This window comes from Oncorhynchus masou, chromosome 30, assembly GCF_036934945.1.
Source record: "Oncorhynchus masou masou isolate Uvic2021 chromosome 30, UVic_Omas_1.1, whole genome shotgun sequence".
Taxonomy (NCBI): domain Eukaryota; kingdom Metazoa; phylum Chordata; class Actinopteri; order Salmoniformes; family Salmonidae; genus Oncorhynchus; species Oncorhynchus masou.
The window spans coordinates 46114473-46131618 of NC_088241.1; the positions used below are offsets into that span (position 1 = coordinate 46114473).

Sequence of the window (17146 nt, forward strand, 5' to 3'; positions counted from 1 at the left end):
AAGGTCCCAGAGGTGACAGTACACATCAGAGCAAAATTCAAATGAATTGTCCGTAGAGCTCCGAGACGTGATTGTGTCGATGTACAGATCTGGGGAAGGGTACCAAAACATTTCTGCAGCATTGAAGGTTCCCTAGAACACAGTGGCCTCCATCATTCTTAAATGGAAGAAGTTTGGAACCACCAACACTCTTCCTAGAGCTGGCCGCCATGCCAAAGTCAGCAATCTGGGGGAGAAGGGAGGTGACCGAGAACCCAATGGTCACTGACAGAGCTCCAGAGTTCCTCTGAGATGGGAGAACCTTCCAGAAGGACAACTATCTCTCAGCACTCCACCAATCAGGCCATTTATGGTGGAGTGGCCAGACGGAAGCCATTCCTCAGTAAAAGGCACATGACAGCCTGCTTGGAATTGACCAAAAAGCACTTAAAGGACACTCAGACCATGAGGAACAAGATTCTCTAGTCTGATGAAACCAAAATTGAAGTCTTTGGCCTGAATGCCAAGCATCTCGTCTGGAGGAAACTTTGCACCATCCCTAAGTTGAAGCATGGTGGTGGCAGCATCATGCTGTTTGGATGTTTTTCAGCGGCAGGGACTGGGAGACTAGTCAGGATCGAGGGAAAAGATGAACGAAGTGAAGTACAGAGCGATCCTTGATGAAAACCTGCTCAGGACCTCAGACTGCGGTGAAGGTTCACCTTCCAACAGGACAATAACCATAAGCACACAGACAAGACCACGCAGGAGTGGCTTCAGAACAAGTCCTTGAGTGACCCAACCAGAGCCCGGACTTGAACCTAACCGAACATCTCTGGAGAGACCTGAAAATAGCTGTGCAGCAACATTCCCCATCCAACCTGACAGAGCTTGAGGAGCTCTGCAGAGAAGAAATAGAGAAACTCACCAAATACAGGTGTACCACGCAAGTGGCGTCGTACTGAAGTATGTAACTATGTTCTGCGTATAGGATCTGAATACTTGTAATATTTATTTGCAAAAAATGTCTAAATCTGATTTTCTTTGTCATTATGGGGTATTGTGTTTAGATTGAGGGGCTAAAAAGAATGCTGTAACGTAAACAAATGTGGAAACTCGAGGGGTCTGAATACTTTCCGAATGCACTGTATACGATACATTACCTTCATATCAAATATTCTATTCACATGCAGAGATTACAATTGTAAACTTCTAATCCTACAGCTCAGTGAATGGTACGGGGTGTGCTCCCAACTATAACGGGGTGGACAGTGAGGGTCCCTCCACCTCCTCTGCCCACAGCGACTCCAGCCCCGGCCCCGCCCCTGTTGTCAACGGCGACGCAGCATCTTCCCCGACCCACCAGACGGCCAGCCCCAAGCCCACGCCCAACCTCGCCCCCACCGACAGTGATGAAGCCAATAGTACTGGTGAGAGTAGCACCTCATTTGAATATTGAAGTTCTGGAGTTATCCATAGTTTTTCTACCAATGGATTATGTTCACTCACCCACATGTCATGCTGAGAAAAACACGTTGTCACTGTTGTAGTAAGACTAAAAATAAAGCCTGCTTAATAGAGATTCTCCATTGAAGTGACTTTTAGTTTAAGAAACTGTCCCCCAAAAAATCCAAACTTCTCTATATGGGTTGTTCCACAAATTTAGTTCTGTTTGGGTACTGTAACTTAGTGAAAATGAACTTTATTTCACAGAATTTTTACATTGTCATAAAGCGCACATCTTCAACTTAATAGGTACTTATTATTATTTTTTTTGTTAGGTGACAAATAAAGTAGTCTGTCTGCAGATCTTTTTTAGTAAGCTCCTGCGCATGTGCAGATCACCTGCAAATGTGTATATGCTCTACTTTACGCGTAGAGAACAGGCTACTCTGCAATGGCTGCATGATCTCACATAATGATCCCAGTATTGTACTTTACAGAACCTAATATAATGGCATAGTATAACGTTACTGTAAGACAAAAACACCACAAAGTTTTACAGGTGAAATGTCCATGCGGTATATGCATACCAACCATTTGATCTCAATCAGTTTTCATGGGAATATGCTGAAGCACGCATGAGTTCACCAGCTGTTCCGGATGACTGATCACTCTCGCCGTAGCCGATGTGAGTAAGACCTTTTTAAACAGGTCAAAATTCACTAGGCTGCGGTGCCAGATGGATTACCAGGACGTGTACTCGGCGCATGTGCTGACGAACTCGCAAGTGTCTTCACTGACATTTCCAACCTCTCCCTGACCGAGTCTGTAATACCTATATGTTTCAAGCAGACCACCATAGTCCCTGTGCCCAAGAAATCTTGTAACCTGCCTAAATGATTACCGCCACGTCGGTAGCCATTAACGTCTTATGGTATAGGGGACGCTTGCGTCCCACTTGGCCAAAAACCAGGGAAAATGCAGCGCGGCAAATTCAAATAAATTGATATAAAAATCAAACTTTCATTAAATCACACATGTAAGATACTCAATTAAAGCTACACTAGTTGTGAATCCAGCCAACATGTCAGATTTTTTGGCGAAAGCATAAGAAGCTATTATCTGATGATAGCACAACAGTACACAAAGAGGGTAGCACATTTCAACCCTGCAGGCGCTACACAAAATGCAGAAATAAAATAAAACATGCCTTACCTTTGACGAGCTTCTTTTGTTGGCACTCCAATATGTCCCATAAACATCACAATTGGTCCTTTTGTTTAATTAATTCCGTCCAAATATATCCAAAATGTAAATTTATTTGGTGCGTTTGATACAGAAAATAACAGCTTCCAAAATGCGCACTGTCACTACAAAATATTTCAAAAGTTGCCTATAAACTTTGCCAAAATATTTCAACTACTTTTGTAATACAATTTTAGGTATTTTTAAACGTTAATAATCAATCAAATTGAAGACGTGTCTGTGTTCAATACAGGAAGACAACAAACCAACGCTACTTTTCAAGTCTTGCGCAACTCAAGTGTTACCCAGTTCCTAGTTGGTCCTACTTCTTCATTGCACAGATGAATAACCTCAACCAAATTCCAAAGACTGGTGACATCCAGTGGAAGCGGTAGGAACTGAAAACATTTGCCAACGATAACTCGGTGAACAGACAGACCTAAAAAAAAAAAAAAAAAATTCTGAACGGTTAGTCTAACAGTTTTTTTTAGAAACTTCAGTGTTTTCTATCCAAATCTAATAATAATATGCATATATCTTATATTCTTGGCATGAGTAGCAGGAAGTTGAAATTGGGTACGATATTTATCCAAAAGTGAAAATACTGCCTCCTATACCTTCAGAAGTTAAGTGCTTTGAAAGGCTGAGGTCATCAATAAGCTAAAAAAACCTGGTACTGAACACCTCCCTCTGCAACTGGATCCCGGACTTCCTGACGGGCTGCCCCAGGTGGTAAGGGTAGGCAACACATCTGCCACACTGATCCTCAACACAGGGGCCCCTCATTTCCTTTCTTAGTCCCCTCCTGTACTCCCTGTTCCCCCACGACTACATGGCCAAGCACGACTCCAACACCATAATTAAGTTTGCTGACGGCACAACAGTGTGGGGCCTGATCACCGGCAATGAGACAGCCTACAGGGAGAAGGCGAGGGCCCTGGCAGAGTAATGCCAGGAAAATAATCTCCCTCAACGTCAACAAAACGAAGTAGCTGATTGTGGACTTCAATAAACCATAGAGGGTGCACACCCCCATCCACATCAACGGGACCTCAGGGGGAAGGTGAAAAGCTTAAAGTTCCTCGGCGTACCCATCACTAACTAACTGAAATGGTCTACCCAAACAGACAGTGTGGTGAAGAAGGGCCTGGCCCCCAAGACCCTCACAATGTTTTAGACGCACAATTGAGAGCATCCTGTTGGCCTGTATCACTGCCTGGTATGGCAACTGCGCTGCCCACAACCACAGAGTGGCCCTGGTGAGGGGTACACTGCCTGCCTTCTCAGGACACCTAAAGCACCCGACGTCACAGGAAGGCCAAAAAGATCATCAAGGACATCAACCACCCGAGCCACGGCCTGTTCACCTCGCTACCATCCAGAAGACTAGGTCAGTACAGGTGCATCAAAGCTGGGATAGAGAGACTGAAAACACAGCTATATACTAGCCCATAGACATGGAATCACTGGTCAATTTAATGTTTAAATACTGCTTATTAGATGTTCAATGTTTCTTTAAAAAAATGCAAAACCATATTAGTGAGATTTCAATTCACGTAACAGAATTGACCTGTTTATTTATTTTACATTAAAATTATTCACATGAAGTAAATATTAATCTCTAGGAATGATTAAGGCTTTACAATGATGGTGAAAACGTACTCTTCCTAGAAGTCACAGAGGGTGCCCAGTGGGACATAGCAAAATACTGAATTTTTGCCCTTTAGCAAGTCTTTATTCATATTAAATATCCTGACGTTTGCAGTGTACATAGCTGGCCTACTGCAGAGCTAATTTCCCTACTGTTTTATTCTAGCCTTGTTCATGGTTGAGTTGATCCGAGGGAACAGAATGGATTCATTTAGATCAGCCTGTAATCCCTCTCTGCTGCTGTCCTGTCAGCACCTCTGGTTCTAAGAAAGCCCCTAGGAGGGATCTGCCAGACACCGAGGAGAGCAGTGATTTAAGTTTACATATTTCGGCAAGCCACAGTGAAGAGGGGGAATATGGTTAGCTAGGCTCTCAGACAATGGTTGGAGTAAGGTTTGAACCATAGCAAGGCAGGTCATTGGAATCATTGTTTAACCCCTTAGAGTCGATGTCCACGCCCCGATTGTCCTTAATTTTAAGCTAGAGAAGTTTTTTTTTTTTTTTGCATGGGCTGTGTCTCAATCACTGCATCCACCAATGTTGCCCTTCCACATCTGCAGTGAAAGGTGTCTTTAGCGTCCGAATGGTTTGTTCTACAAACCTCACTGAAAATAAATATCATCGCAACATGTAAAGTGCTGGTCCCATGTTTCATGAGCTGAAATAAAATATCCCAGAAATGGTTCCATATACACAAAAAGCTTATTTCTACCACATTTTGTGCCAAATTTGTTTACATCCCTGTTAGTGAGCATTTATCCCTTTGCCAAGATAATCCATCCACCTGACAGGTGTGGCATATCAAGAAACTGATTAAACAGCATGATCATTACACAGGTGCACCTTCTGCTGGGGACAATAAAAGGCCACTTTGAAATTTGCAGTTTTGTCACACAATGCAACAGATGTTTTGAGGGAGCGTGCAATTTGCATGTTGATTGCAGGAATGTACCCCGGAGCTTTTACCAGATATTTGAATGTTAATTTCTCTACCATAAGCCACCTTCAACGTCATTTTAGAGAATTTGGTCGTAGGTCAAACCTGGCTCACAGCCGCAGACCACGTGTATGGCGTTATGTGGGCGGGCGGTTTGCTTATGTCAACGTGAACCGACAACCCCACCACGGGGCAATGGTATGGGCAAGCGTAGTCCACAGATCACAAACCCAATTTGCATTTTATCGATGGCAATTTGAATGCACAAAAATACTGTGAAGAGTTTGTGAGGCCCATTTTTTTGTTTGTTTAAGGTATCTGTGACCAACCGATGCACACACCTGTATTCCCTGTCATGAAATCCATAGATTAGGGCCTAATGAATGTATTTAAATTGACAGATTTCCTCATGAACTTAAACTCTGTAAAATCAATGAAATTTTTGCATGTTGTGTTTTTATATTTTTGAGACTCATGAACATGTGGGGACTCATGAACATGATGGGGTACTCTGCTTGGATGCTACAAGCATCACGGGACTCTTCTGAAGTCGGTACAGCCGATCTGACACACTTATAAGACTCATGAGCACGTACATATCAGTTGTTTAGTTCAAGGACGCCCACAAGACTAATCTGAAGGTAGCCAGGTACCAGTTTTTCTTTTTTTCTTTTTTTTAAATGAATGGAAATGTATATTATTGCTTAAAATAAAGGGTTAAATACATCTAAAAAATAAAATGGGAACTGCAGTAGTTTCCTGGTATTTTATTTCAGGAGGTAGATCAGCTTTAATATTGCAGATTGATGGAAGCTACAATCTAATTGTCTGCATCACTTCTAATCCCCCAAATATTTTTTTTGTATTACACACTGTGTGTGTGTGTGTGTGTGTGTGTAAACATTTTTTTCTCCATTTATTACCCTACCACCCCTCCAATTGGTGTAAACTAGTGGTTTGGTCTTTTTTCTATTTCTCAGATATAGGATTCAATGCGTTTCTATGGGCTAATAGCCATAAGGCCAAATTCAATGTTTCATCAAAACAAATGTTTATTCTTTTTGATACCTTTAACACTGCTGTCGAATCTCTTTTCTTCACCGATTTGTTGTCCTTTCCCCTTGCTCTTTTTCACACCTTTTCATTTCTTTCCCTCTATAGTTGTAGTTAGAGGTGAGGCCGCTGCTCCTGCCCCCTCCACAGACGAGACCCTGCCCCCTGCAGACGGCCCTGAGGACTGCAGCGAAGCCACCTCTGGCCCTGCCCCAGCCACCAACCCAGCCTTCACTTCCACAACTGGTCCCTCTCCCCCTCAACCCACCACAGAGGCTCCCTCCACTGAGCATGACAGTACTGCTGCTCCCCCCTCCTCCTCTTCAGCCTCGGGCCAGGCAGCCCCAGCCTCCTCCACCCCCAGTTCCACTGTGGAGGCAGCAGGGGGCTCCAGTGGGGCAGAAGCAGATGAGGCCAAGCCCAGACAACAGGCCCCCAACGCAGGCACTTCAGACCCCCTCCCCCCTGGGTAAGTGACATCTCACTGGATTTTTAACTGTTTCTGCTGTACCTGTCAGTCGTGTTTAATATCTGTGAGTGTTTGTCATCCGGTCTTGTGACCATGTATATTGCTCTGTAGGTGGGAACAGAGGAAGGATCCCCATGGAAGAACCTACTATGTGGATCACAACACTAAAACCACAACATGGGAGAGACCACAGCCCCTCCCGCCAGGGTCAGTAAGATGGCTATTTGCACTGTGTTGACTAACACAATGTCCGCATGTTACCAGGATCTGCTCTCTGCCATCTGTTATTTTTCGATCCCTTATAGTAGGACATATTGCATGTTGGTCTTCTGTCTCCCATGAAAAATGTATGTACGCATGACTAAGCTGCTGCTAAATGGCATATAATGGTAAATATACTTTCTCTCGCTCTCTCAGTTGGGAAAGGCGTGTGGATGACCGAGGCAGGATCTACTATGTGGACCACAACACCAGAACCACCACGTGGCAGAGGCCCACCATGGAGTCGGTGCGTAATTTTGAGGCATGGCAGTCCCAGCGCAGCCAGCTCCAGGGGGCAATGCACCAGTTCAACCAGAGATACCTCTACTCGGTAGGGACCTCGTCTTCCTCCTGCCCCCAGAAACCAATTCGTTGGCTCTGTCAGAGAACGTGGCGGATAGGAAATATTAGTGCTTTCAGAAAGTATTCAACCCCATTTTTACTTTTCCCACATTTTGTTGTTACAAAGTGGGATTAAATGACGGTGGAAGAACAATTCTAACATATTTGTAAAAAATGTATGAAAAATAAAACACTAATAGATCTTGATTTAGATAAGTATTCAAACCCCAGAGTCAATATACGTGGTTACAGCTATGAGCATTTCTGGGTAGTTCTTTAAGCTCTGTTAAGTTGTTAGCTACATTGAAGATACCTTTGTATTTTAAGAGGAAATAAAATTCTCAGTTGTAGGCAACCGATACACTTCTGTTTTGTGAAGAGCAAATATCAGTTCGGTGTAACATATTGCATATTCATATTGACCTTTCTGGCCCATCGAATAAACCCAGGGTCCCTGCCAACAGCTAAACGTTAATCTGCCAATCAAATTATAGAATGCGTTTTCACATTATTCTCAGAATGATCATCAACCGATTACTCAGCAGCATAAACAAACCAGAAAGGCCTCTGGTCTGAAGCTACAGGAGAACTCTGGCTTTTGTCAAACAAATCTATTATATTTCACTTTTTGTATGCATATCCATGTGTTCATTTAATCAGCCTTTTAAAATAAATTCTATCATTGATTGCTTGTTTGTAAAGGCACAGACATGAGTGAATCTTAATCTTACCGATAGACATGTCTGTCTGTAGTCACCCCATGTCCTCACATCACTCAGTGTTAGTGATCACTCAGTCCTGGTCCCTATAGCCAACATTGACACCTCTGATGTAGTGCTTTGAGAGGTTTCACTGGGCTCCCCTAACCCTTTGAACTCTCCTGTAATCTCATCTGCTCTGACGATAAGCACACTACACTGACTGACTACCATGGAGGGATCTGACGTCGTCAGCATTTTGCTGATGGCCGGCTAGCTAACTGCTCAGTTACTCACTTTAGTTGGGAAATCATCTCATTTGGACTATTTTCCCTTTGTTCCTTCTCTTCCCTATCGGTGTTTTATGGACGTGTATGTGATCTCTATTCCACGGTTCATCCAGGCTTCCATGATGTCGGCAGAAAACGACCCTCTGGGACCGCTGCCTCCTGGTTGGGGTAAGTTCAGTTCTGAATTTGTGATGTTCTCAATTTAGGACCCACTGTGTTCACTATTTTTAATCTGTAGTGAGGTTGTTCCATAGTTGGCTCACTGTCTATCACCTTTTGGATTTCATCATGGTTTATCTTGGCTTGGTTTGTGGCCAGATGTACAAGATTGATACTGAAATGATCTTGTATATTTTTTTCGCCATGCATATTCGGACTCTTTTTGTACATTCACCTCTTGTCCTCTATTTGTAGTCTTGTCTGTTGTAGTTCCTCCTGTTCTCTCTCTGTCTGTTTCTCACAATTCAATTTCAGGGCTTTATTGGCATGTGGAACATTGTTTACATTGCCAAAGTGAAATAGATAAACATTACACTTGCAAAAGTTCCAAAAGAATATAGACATTTCAAATGTCAGTGTGTTGTAATAATGTGCAAATAGTTAAAGTACAAAAGGGAAAATAAATAAATGGATTCTTCAATTACATTGAGCTGATTTTCTGATGTACTGTTATTTTCCCCGTGGTGTATTGTTTTAGTGATTCACCATAGCGAAGCTGTAGGCTCAGGTTTTCTGTGGCTCTGTTTTTGGTTGGATCTGTTTCTCAACTTCCTTAGGTTTTTGCATTCTTCATCAAACCATTTGTCATTGATGTTAATTTTCTTAGGTTGCCTTGACATTTTTAGATTTGATAAGGAAGCTGAGAGGTCAAATATACGGTTTAGGTTTACTGCTAAGTTACACCTGTAAGTAAGCATTTCACTAAGTTCTACACCTGTTATATTTGGCGCACGTGACAAATCAAAGTTTGATTTAAAGAGACCTGAGACGACAACATAGCAAGACAGCAACTCATGACAACAACATGGTAGCAGCACAAAACATGGTACAAACATTATTGGGCACAGACAACAGCATAAAGAGCAAGAAGGTAGTGACAACAATACATCACGCAAAGCAGCCACAACTGTCAGTAAGAGTGTCCATGATTTGAATAACGAGATTGAGAGAACTCTCCAGGTTGAGTGTTTGTTGCAGCTCGTTCCAGTCGCTAGATGCAGCGAACTGAAACGAGGAGCGATTCAGGGATGTGTGTGCTTTGGGGACCCTTAACAGAATGTGACTGGCAGAACGGGTGTTGAATGTGGAGGATGAGTGCTGAGTGGAGGATGGGGGAGGGGTTAATAAATAAGCAACAACCAGTGGGTCTTGCGACAGGTATACAGAGATGACCAGTTTACAGAGGAGTGTAGAGTGCAGTGATGTGTCCTATAAGGAGCACTGGTGGTAAATCAGATGTCCGAATGGTAAAGAACATCTATCCGCTCAAGAGCACCTTACCTGCTGATCTGTGAATTATGTCTTCGTAATCTAGCATGGGTAAGATGGTCATCTGAATCGGGGTTAGTTTGGCAGCTGGTGTGAAAGAGGAGCGATTACAATCGAGGAAACCACGTCTCACGTTAACTTTAGCCTGCAGCTTTGATATGTACTGAGAGAAGGACAGTACTGTCTAGCCATACTCCCAAGTACTTGTATGAGGTGACTACCTCAAGGTATAACCCTCTGAGGTAGTAAACACACCTGTGGGGAGAGGGGTGTTCTTCTTGCCAAACCACATTACCTTTTTGTTTTGGAGGTGTTCAAAACAAGGTTAAGGTCAGAGAGCTTGTTGGGCACTAAGAAAGCTATTGTTGTAGAGCGTTTAACATAAAGTCCGGGGTGGGGTCAGTAGCGCATGAGACTATCATCCACATATAAATTGATGCGAGAGCTTCCTACTGCCTGAGCTATGTTGATGTAAATTGAGAAGTGTGTGGGGCCTAGGATCGAGCCTTGGGGTACACCCTTGGTGACGGGCAGTGGCTGAGACCGCAGATGTTCTGACTTTATACACTGCACTCTTTGAGAGAGGTCGTTAGCAAACCAGGCCAAAGGCTCTGAGAGACTCTGGGTTGAGATCAGTGATAAAGTAGTCTACAATACTACTGCCAAGAGATGAGCTATATGTGTACCTACCATAGGAGTCCCCTCGACGCCTACCATTGACTACGTACATTCCCAGCGTCCAACAGAGCTGCAGGAGTTATGACACGTTTAGTTGGTTATGTTGCGTCTAGGGGGCATATGTGGGTGGGAATGCTGTCACCTCCAGGTAGGTGTTTGTCCCCCCCTGTGCTGAGGGTATCAGGTTCTGGGTTTTAGGTCGCCATGGACTAGTACATGTCCTTGGGCCTGGAAATGGTTGATTTTCCCCCTTTAGGATGGAGAAGCTGTCATCGTTAAAGTATGGAGATTCTATTTGGGGTTATAGGTAGCACACATGAGGACATTTTTCTCTGAGATAATTTCCTTATTTAATTTGCCAGATGTAAAATGTTAATGGTTTGACTAATTTAATAGTGGGTTAGGTCTGCTCTATACCAAATTAGCATACCCCCAGAGTCTCTTTCCGTTTCCACACCTGGTAGTTTGGATGGGACTACCAGCTCTCTTTCTCTCTCTAGTTGAATGTTGATGTGTGGGCTCAACCCGTTCTCCTCCCCCCTCCAGAGCGACGTGTGGACTCCAACGACCGGGTGTACTTTGTCAACCACAGCACCAAGACAACACAGTGGGAAGATCCCCGCACACAAGGGTGAGCACAGCTAGCTCTGTGGTAACGCCATGTCCTGCCATATTGATCTGATAGTATCTAACAAAAACAGAATTTAGTAGAGTCTCACTCACTCACTCACTCCCCTTTAATATTCTCGCTCTCTCTCACCCCTCTCTCTCCAGGCTCCAGAATGAGGACCCTCTTCCTCAGGGTTGGGAGATCCGATACACGCGGGAGGGCGTCCGCTACTTCGTAGATCACAACACTCGGACCACCACCTTCAGTGATCCGCGCACAGGGAAGTCCTCTGTGTAAGTAGTGGACTGAACTCTTGATTTTTTTTTTTTTTTGGGGGGGGGGGAGCTGTACTTATGACAGACTGGGCCTGTTTAAGAGCAGCTGCTCATAAAACGGTCATTATTTACGGTGTCTTGTGATGCAATGAGCAGCAAACCTCTCTGCTTGTTATTGTTTAATTTACACATTCAAGAGAACCACCATCTCTGAATCACTAAGTTCTTATTGGATATTTTTCCAGTTCATTATGGCTTCATCAAGCAATTATTCTGGCCACATGACGATGATTAGTTATATCCTGTTACTGTGTCCCTGACCTCTGCCACTCCCTCCTCAGCACCAAAGGCCCACAGATAGCGTACGAGCGCAGCTTCAGGTGGAAACTAGCACACTTCCGCTACCTCTGTCAGGTATTATTATGCTCCCTATGTTCTTCTGTTTGGATTGTTTTAGTTTGGATGAAGGGATGGTTGTTTTGCACATTTCCAGTCACGTTTTGATTTCACAGCCACCTTTTCTTTCTTTCTCCAGTCCAACGCACTCCCCAGCCATGTTAAGATCACCGTGTCTAGGCAGACGTTGTTCGAAGACTCTTTCCAACAAGTAAGAGTTGGTCTTTGTCTGTGTGGAACCGGTTGTAAGAACATAATATACAGGAGACACACAGACAGCAACACACAAACACACGTACAGTTCCTTATGGCATGTCACATTGTTCCTCACTGACTATCATTTGTGCAACTCAAAGTAAGACAATTGTATGATTACATGTGATAAGTTGCAGGATGATGATTGTTTTAATATTATGGACTATGTTACCCCTGCCTGCAACAAACCACATTTCACTCTGGGTAAAATGTTTTTACAGTGGCCGGTTTTCTGTAGGCTAATGCTAGTATTTGTGTTTCCAGATTATGGCCCTGAAGCCTTACGACTTGAGGAGGAGACTGTACGTCATCTTCAGAGGAGAAGAGGGACTGGACTACGGTGGCCTAGCCAGGTCTGTCACAACCACTCACATCGCAGTTGCACACAATGATAATCACCCTTTAGTCTTTTAGGCCATTTCTGTAACCATATGCCTGCCAGTAAGATTATTCCAGACTTGTTGTTTGAAAGAAACATGCACAGTAAAATGATATGTCCCAGATCTTTTTTTTCCCATTGCCAGTTTTCACTTCTGACTCCCTCACTCTCTCGCGTTATTCCCACAGAGAGTGGTTCTTCCTGTTATCCCACGAGGTGCTCAACCCCATGTACTGCCTCTTTGAGTACGCTGGCAAGAGTAACTACTGTCTGCAGATAAACCCAGCCTCCACCATCAACCCTGACCACCTCTCCTACTTCTGCTTTATAGGACGATTCATAGCCATGGTACAACACACACACTCTGAGATCATGTACATAGTCTTGCATCCACAAACACTCCTTCAGCAGAATCACGTGAACATTCCTGGTCTCCCTCTCTCCTGCCCACAGGCCCTCTTCCATGGGAAGTTCATCGACACAGGCTTCTCTCTACCGTTCTATAAATGCATGTTGAACAAGAAGCTCATCATCAAAGACCTGGAGTCCATCGACCCTGAGTTCTACAACTCTCTGATCTGGATCAGGTAGGCAGACCTACCGCTCTCGTCACCCGTCCTGGCCAGGAACCACAAGGTTGTGGGTTCCATTCGCACAGGGATACAAGCATCTGCTAACTGGCATATACAGTGCATTCGTAAAGTATTCAGACCCCTTGACTTTTTCCACATTTTGTTACGCTACAGCCTTATTCTAAAATTGATACATTTCCCCCCCCCCCTCATCAATCTACACACAATACCCAATAATGACAAAGCAAAAACGAAAATATCACATTTACATAATTATTCAGACACTTTATACAGTACGTTGTTGAAGCACCTTTGGCAGCGATTACATCCCTACTGCATGATGCTGCCACCACCATGCTTCACAGTAGGGATGGTGCCAGGTTTCCTCCAGACGTGACGCTTGGCATTCAGGCCAAAGACTTCAATCTTGATTTCAAAAGACCAAAGAGTCTTGTTTCTCATGTTCTGAGAGTCTTTAGGTGCCTTTTGGCAAACTCCAAGCGAGCTGTCATGTGCCTTTTACTGAGGAGTGGCTTCCGTCTAGCCACTCTACCATAACGGCCTGATTGGTGGAGTGCTGCAGAGATGGTTCTCCCATCTCCACAGAGGAGCTCTGTCAGTGACCCATCGGGTTCTTGGTCATCTCCCTGACCAAGGCCCTTCTCACCCGAATGTTCAGTTTGGCCGGAGTTTTGGTAGTTTCAAACTTCTTCCATTTAAGAATGATGGAGGCCACTGTTCTTGGGTATTTAAATGCTGCAGTAATGTTTTAATAACCTTCCCCAGATATGTGCCTCGACACAGTCCTGTTTTGGAGCTCAACAGACAATTCTTTCGACCTCGTGGCTTGGTTTTTGCTATGACATGCACTGCCAACAGTGGCACCGTATCTAGAGGTGTATGCCTTTCCAAATCATGTCTAATCAATTGAATGTACCACAGGTGGACTCCAATCAAGTTGTAGAAACCTCTTAAGGATGATAAATGGAAACAGGATGCACCTGAGCTCAATTTCGAGTCTCATGGCAAAGGGTCTGAATACTTATGCAAATAAGGCATTTCAGTTTTTATTTTTTAATACATTTCTAAACCTGGTTTCACTTTGTCATTATGGGGCATTGTGTATAGAATGCTGAGATGTTTTTATTTAATACATTTTAGAATAAGGCTGGAGCGTAACAAAATGTAGTTGGAATAGTTTCTGAATGCACTGTACACAGAGTGTACAAAAAAGACTGCTCTGTCCGTGACATGGACTGAACAGGTGAATCCAGGTGAAAGCTATGATCCCACTTGTTAAATCCATTTCAATTGGTGTAGATGAAGGGGAGGAGACGGGTTAAAGAAGAATTTAAGCCGAGGCATGGGTTGTGTATGTGTGCCCTTCAGGGGGTGAACAGACCAGACAAAATATTTACGTGCCTTTGAACGGGTTATGGTAGTAGGTGCCAGGCGCACCGGTTCAAGTGTGTCAAGAACTGCAACACCGGTGGGTTTTTCATGCTCAACAGTTTCCTTTGTGTCAAGAATGGTCCATCATCCATAGCACAGCTAGCCAACTTGACATAACTGTTGGAAGCATTGGAGTCAACATGGGTCAGCATCCGTGAGGAACGCTTTCAACACCTTGTAGTCCATGCCCCGACGAATTGAGGCTGTTCTGAGTGCAAAAGGGGGTGCAACTCAATATGAGGAAGGTGATTGCCCATTTTAATCATTGACTACCAAACCCCTAAGCAATTCTCTCCTGTGTAGGGGTAACAGCCGTGTGGTCTAGAGATGTACTTAGTTTATTCCTGAGCCACCCTTAGCGGGTCAGAAGAAACCGTAAAACATCCAGTTTTCAGGGATACGGCATCACCTTGATAGTATTTTACCCTGAAAACCGGATGTGGGGGCCCAGGTCAGGCGTTTTTATTTTACGCCTGCTTACTACAATGTTAGTCCATAACGTTCTCCCTGTCTCTCCAAGGATAACAACATCGAGGAAATCAACATTGGTCCTGTGCTAGCCAGCGTACACTGTGTTGCTCTCATCTCCAGGGATAACAATATAGACAAGTGTGGGGCTAGAGATTTATTTCTCTCTTAACATTGGATCTGAGAGCCTTGAGTTTGTGGTCCTTCCTTCATTTCAGGGATAATAACTTCCTGCAGTGTGGTCTGGAGATGTGCTATATATAATGGTGCTTGTCCTTCATGACAGGGATAACAACATCGAGGAGTGTAGCCTAGAGATGTACTTCTCTGTGGACATGGAGATCCTGGGGAAGCTCACGTCACATGACCTGAAGCCTGACGGCAGCGACCTCCTGGTGACGGAGGAGAACAAAGAGGAGTACATCGGGTAAGGAAGTGACGGACCGATCACAGAGCAGCTTGTTCACGGCGACGCAGAGGCATCCAATGATATGCGATGAGCAATTGTGCCCGTGTATTTTAGTATGATGTTAACATGGTGATAATAGTGCTGCCGCTTAGTGACGTACATCCTCATTTTGCTAATCTTACTGCTGTTATAATGGATTTTTTTGCTTCAAGGTACTTTCAATAGATATTCTCCATTGAACAAGCTTTTGAATCCAGGACTGTGCTAAATCTGTGTCCTAAACTGGCCTGATATCAACTAGCTAAATATTTGTCATCTTTGCATTCCTTACATTGCTCAAACCTGAGGCTGCTTATGATTATAAGGATGAGACCCTAACTGTCACTACATCATGTTTCCTACAGGTTGATGGCAGAGTGGCGGTTCTCCCGCGGCGTGGAGGGCCAGACCAAAGCTTTTCTGGACGGCTTCAACGAGGTGGTGCCTCTGCAGTGGCTCCAGTACTTTGATGAGAAGGAGCTTGAGGTGATGCTGTGTGGCATGCAGGAGGTGGACCTACAGGATTGGCAGAGAAACACTGTGTATCGCCACTACACCAGGAACAGTAAGCAGATCATCTGGTTCTGGCAGGTAGGTACATCCAATCCCCCAAGGTCATGGGTTCAATCTCCGCGACAGCCTTTCCTTTCAGTGAAATGTCTTTCTTGCAAGCTCTAAACCCAATGCAGTAATGCAGTAATGCAGTAATGCAGTAATGCAGTAATCAATGACAATGTCATGCAAGAAAATAACAAGGTAATACAAAAACCCAAGATGAATAAAAATAACATGAGAAAGTAGGCAAGCATACTATTTACAATGAGCAGGGATACTGGAGTGCCAGAGGTAGATGTGTATTGAGGTAAGGTGACCAGGCATCAGGATATGATAAACAGAGTAGCAGCAGCATATATGATTGTGTGTAGAGTCAGTATAAATGTGTTTTTTTTAAAGCAAATTATTGATTGTGTGTGTGTTGGAGTGTCATTGTGTTGGGCCCTGTGGGTGTGTTTACAGTCTAAAAATAAAATACAATCGTCAACTCTCATAATCCGTGTAGCCATTTTGTTAGATATTTAGCAGACTTATAGCTTGGGGATAGAAGCTGTTCAGGAGCCTGTTGGTGTCAGACTTGATGCACCGGTACCACTACCTGCCCTGAATTCCCATATGTTTCTGTACAGGTATGTTGGCAAGGATGTGTTATGTTGTCGCAGTGTTAATCGTCTGTCTGTGTGTACAGCTGGTGAAGGAGGTGGACAACGAGGTGCGTCTGAGACTCATGCAATTTGTTACCGGGACCTGCAGACTGCCTCTAGGGGGCTTCGCTGAGCTCATGGGTTAGTGACACACCCACGACTAACCTTCATGTCCACCGATATGGGGTTGAACAATTAGTCAGGATTTATCTATGTGCCGTTCTGGCTCGGAGAAGGCTTGCTTGTCCTAGACTTAATTACCCTCTTCTGTGGAGAACGTAGGTAGTACTGGGGGAAAGGGCTATTTAGTTCAAGTATTTGCAGTGATTTATTTTGTTCACCATATTTCTCTGTCTCTGTAGGTAGTAACGGTCCCCAGAAGTTCTGCATTGAGAAGGTCGGAAAAGACACTTGGCTCCCTCGGAGTCACACTTGGTGAGTGGTCCAGCTCCACGGCAACATCCTGCTTGTAAATCAATGAATGATGTTTCAATGTCAAATAATAATGTGTTGGGTGTAAATCATGTCATACTTGAATACAATGACTGTTTCTTGTTTT

General features: G+C 44.0%; 1 protein-coding gene across 3 annotated transcripts in view; it reads left to right on the forward strand.

Annotated features, from left to right (window-relative positions):
- The window catches only part of LOC135522657 (NEDD4-like E3 ubiquitin-protein ligase WWP1), a 53255-nt gene that overhangs the window by 32814 nt on the left and 3295 nt on the right, over window positions 1–17146 (forward strand). For all 3 annotated transcript variants that reach the window (XM_064949128.1, XM_064949130.1, XM_064949129.1), the window contains exons 7-22: window positions 1204–1409; window positions 6416–6776; window positions 6888–6983; window positions 7194–7368; window positions 8481–8535; window positions 11080–11164; window positions 11308–11436; window positions 11760–11832; window positions 11954–12025; window positions 12334–12422; window positions 12637–12796; window positions 12902–13035; window positions 15227–15367; window positions 15754–15979; window positions 16632–16728; window positions 16950–17022. In XM_064949128.1, the coding sequence (XP_064805200.1) occupies window positions 1204–1409; window positions 6416–6776; window positions 6888–6983; window positions 7194–7368; window positions 8481–8535; window positions 11080–11164; window positions 11308–11436; window positions 11760–11832; window positions 11954–12025; window positions 12334–12422; window positions 12637–12796; window positions 12902–13035; window positions 15227–15367; window positions 15754–15979; window positions 16632–16728; window positions 16950–17022 (2172 nt within the window). The remainder of the gene's footprint in view (window positions 1–1203; window positions 1410–6415; window positions 6777–6887; window positions 6984–7193; window positions 7369–8480; window positions 8536–11079; window positions 11165–11307; window positions 11437–11759; window positions 11833–11953; window positions 12026–12333; window positions 12423–12636; window positions 12797–12901; window positions 13036–15226; window positions 15368–15753; window positions 15980–16631; window positions 16729–16949; window positions 17023–17146) is intronic.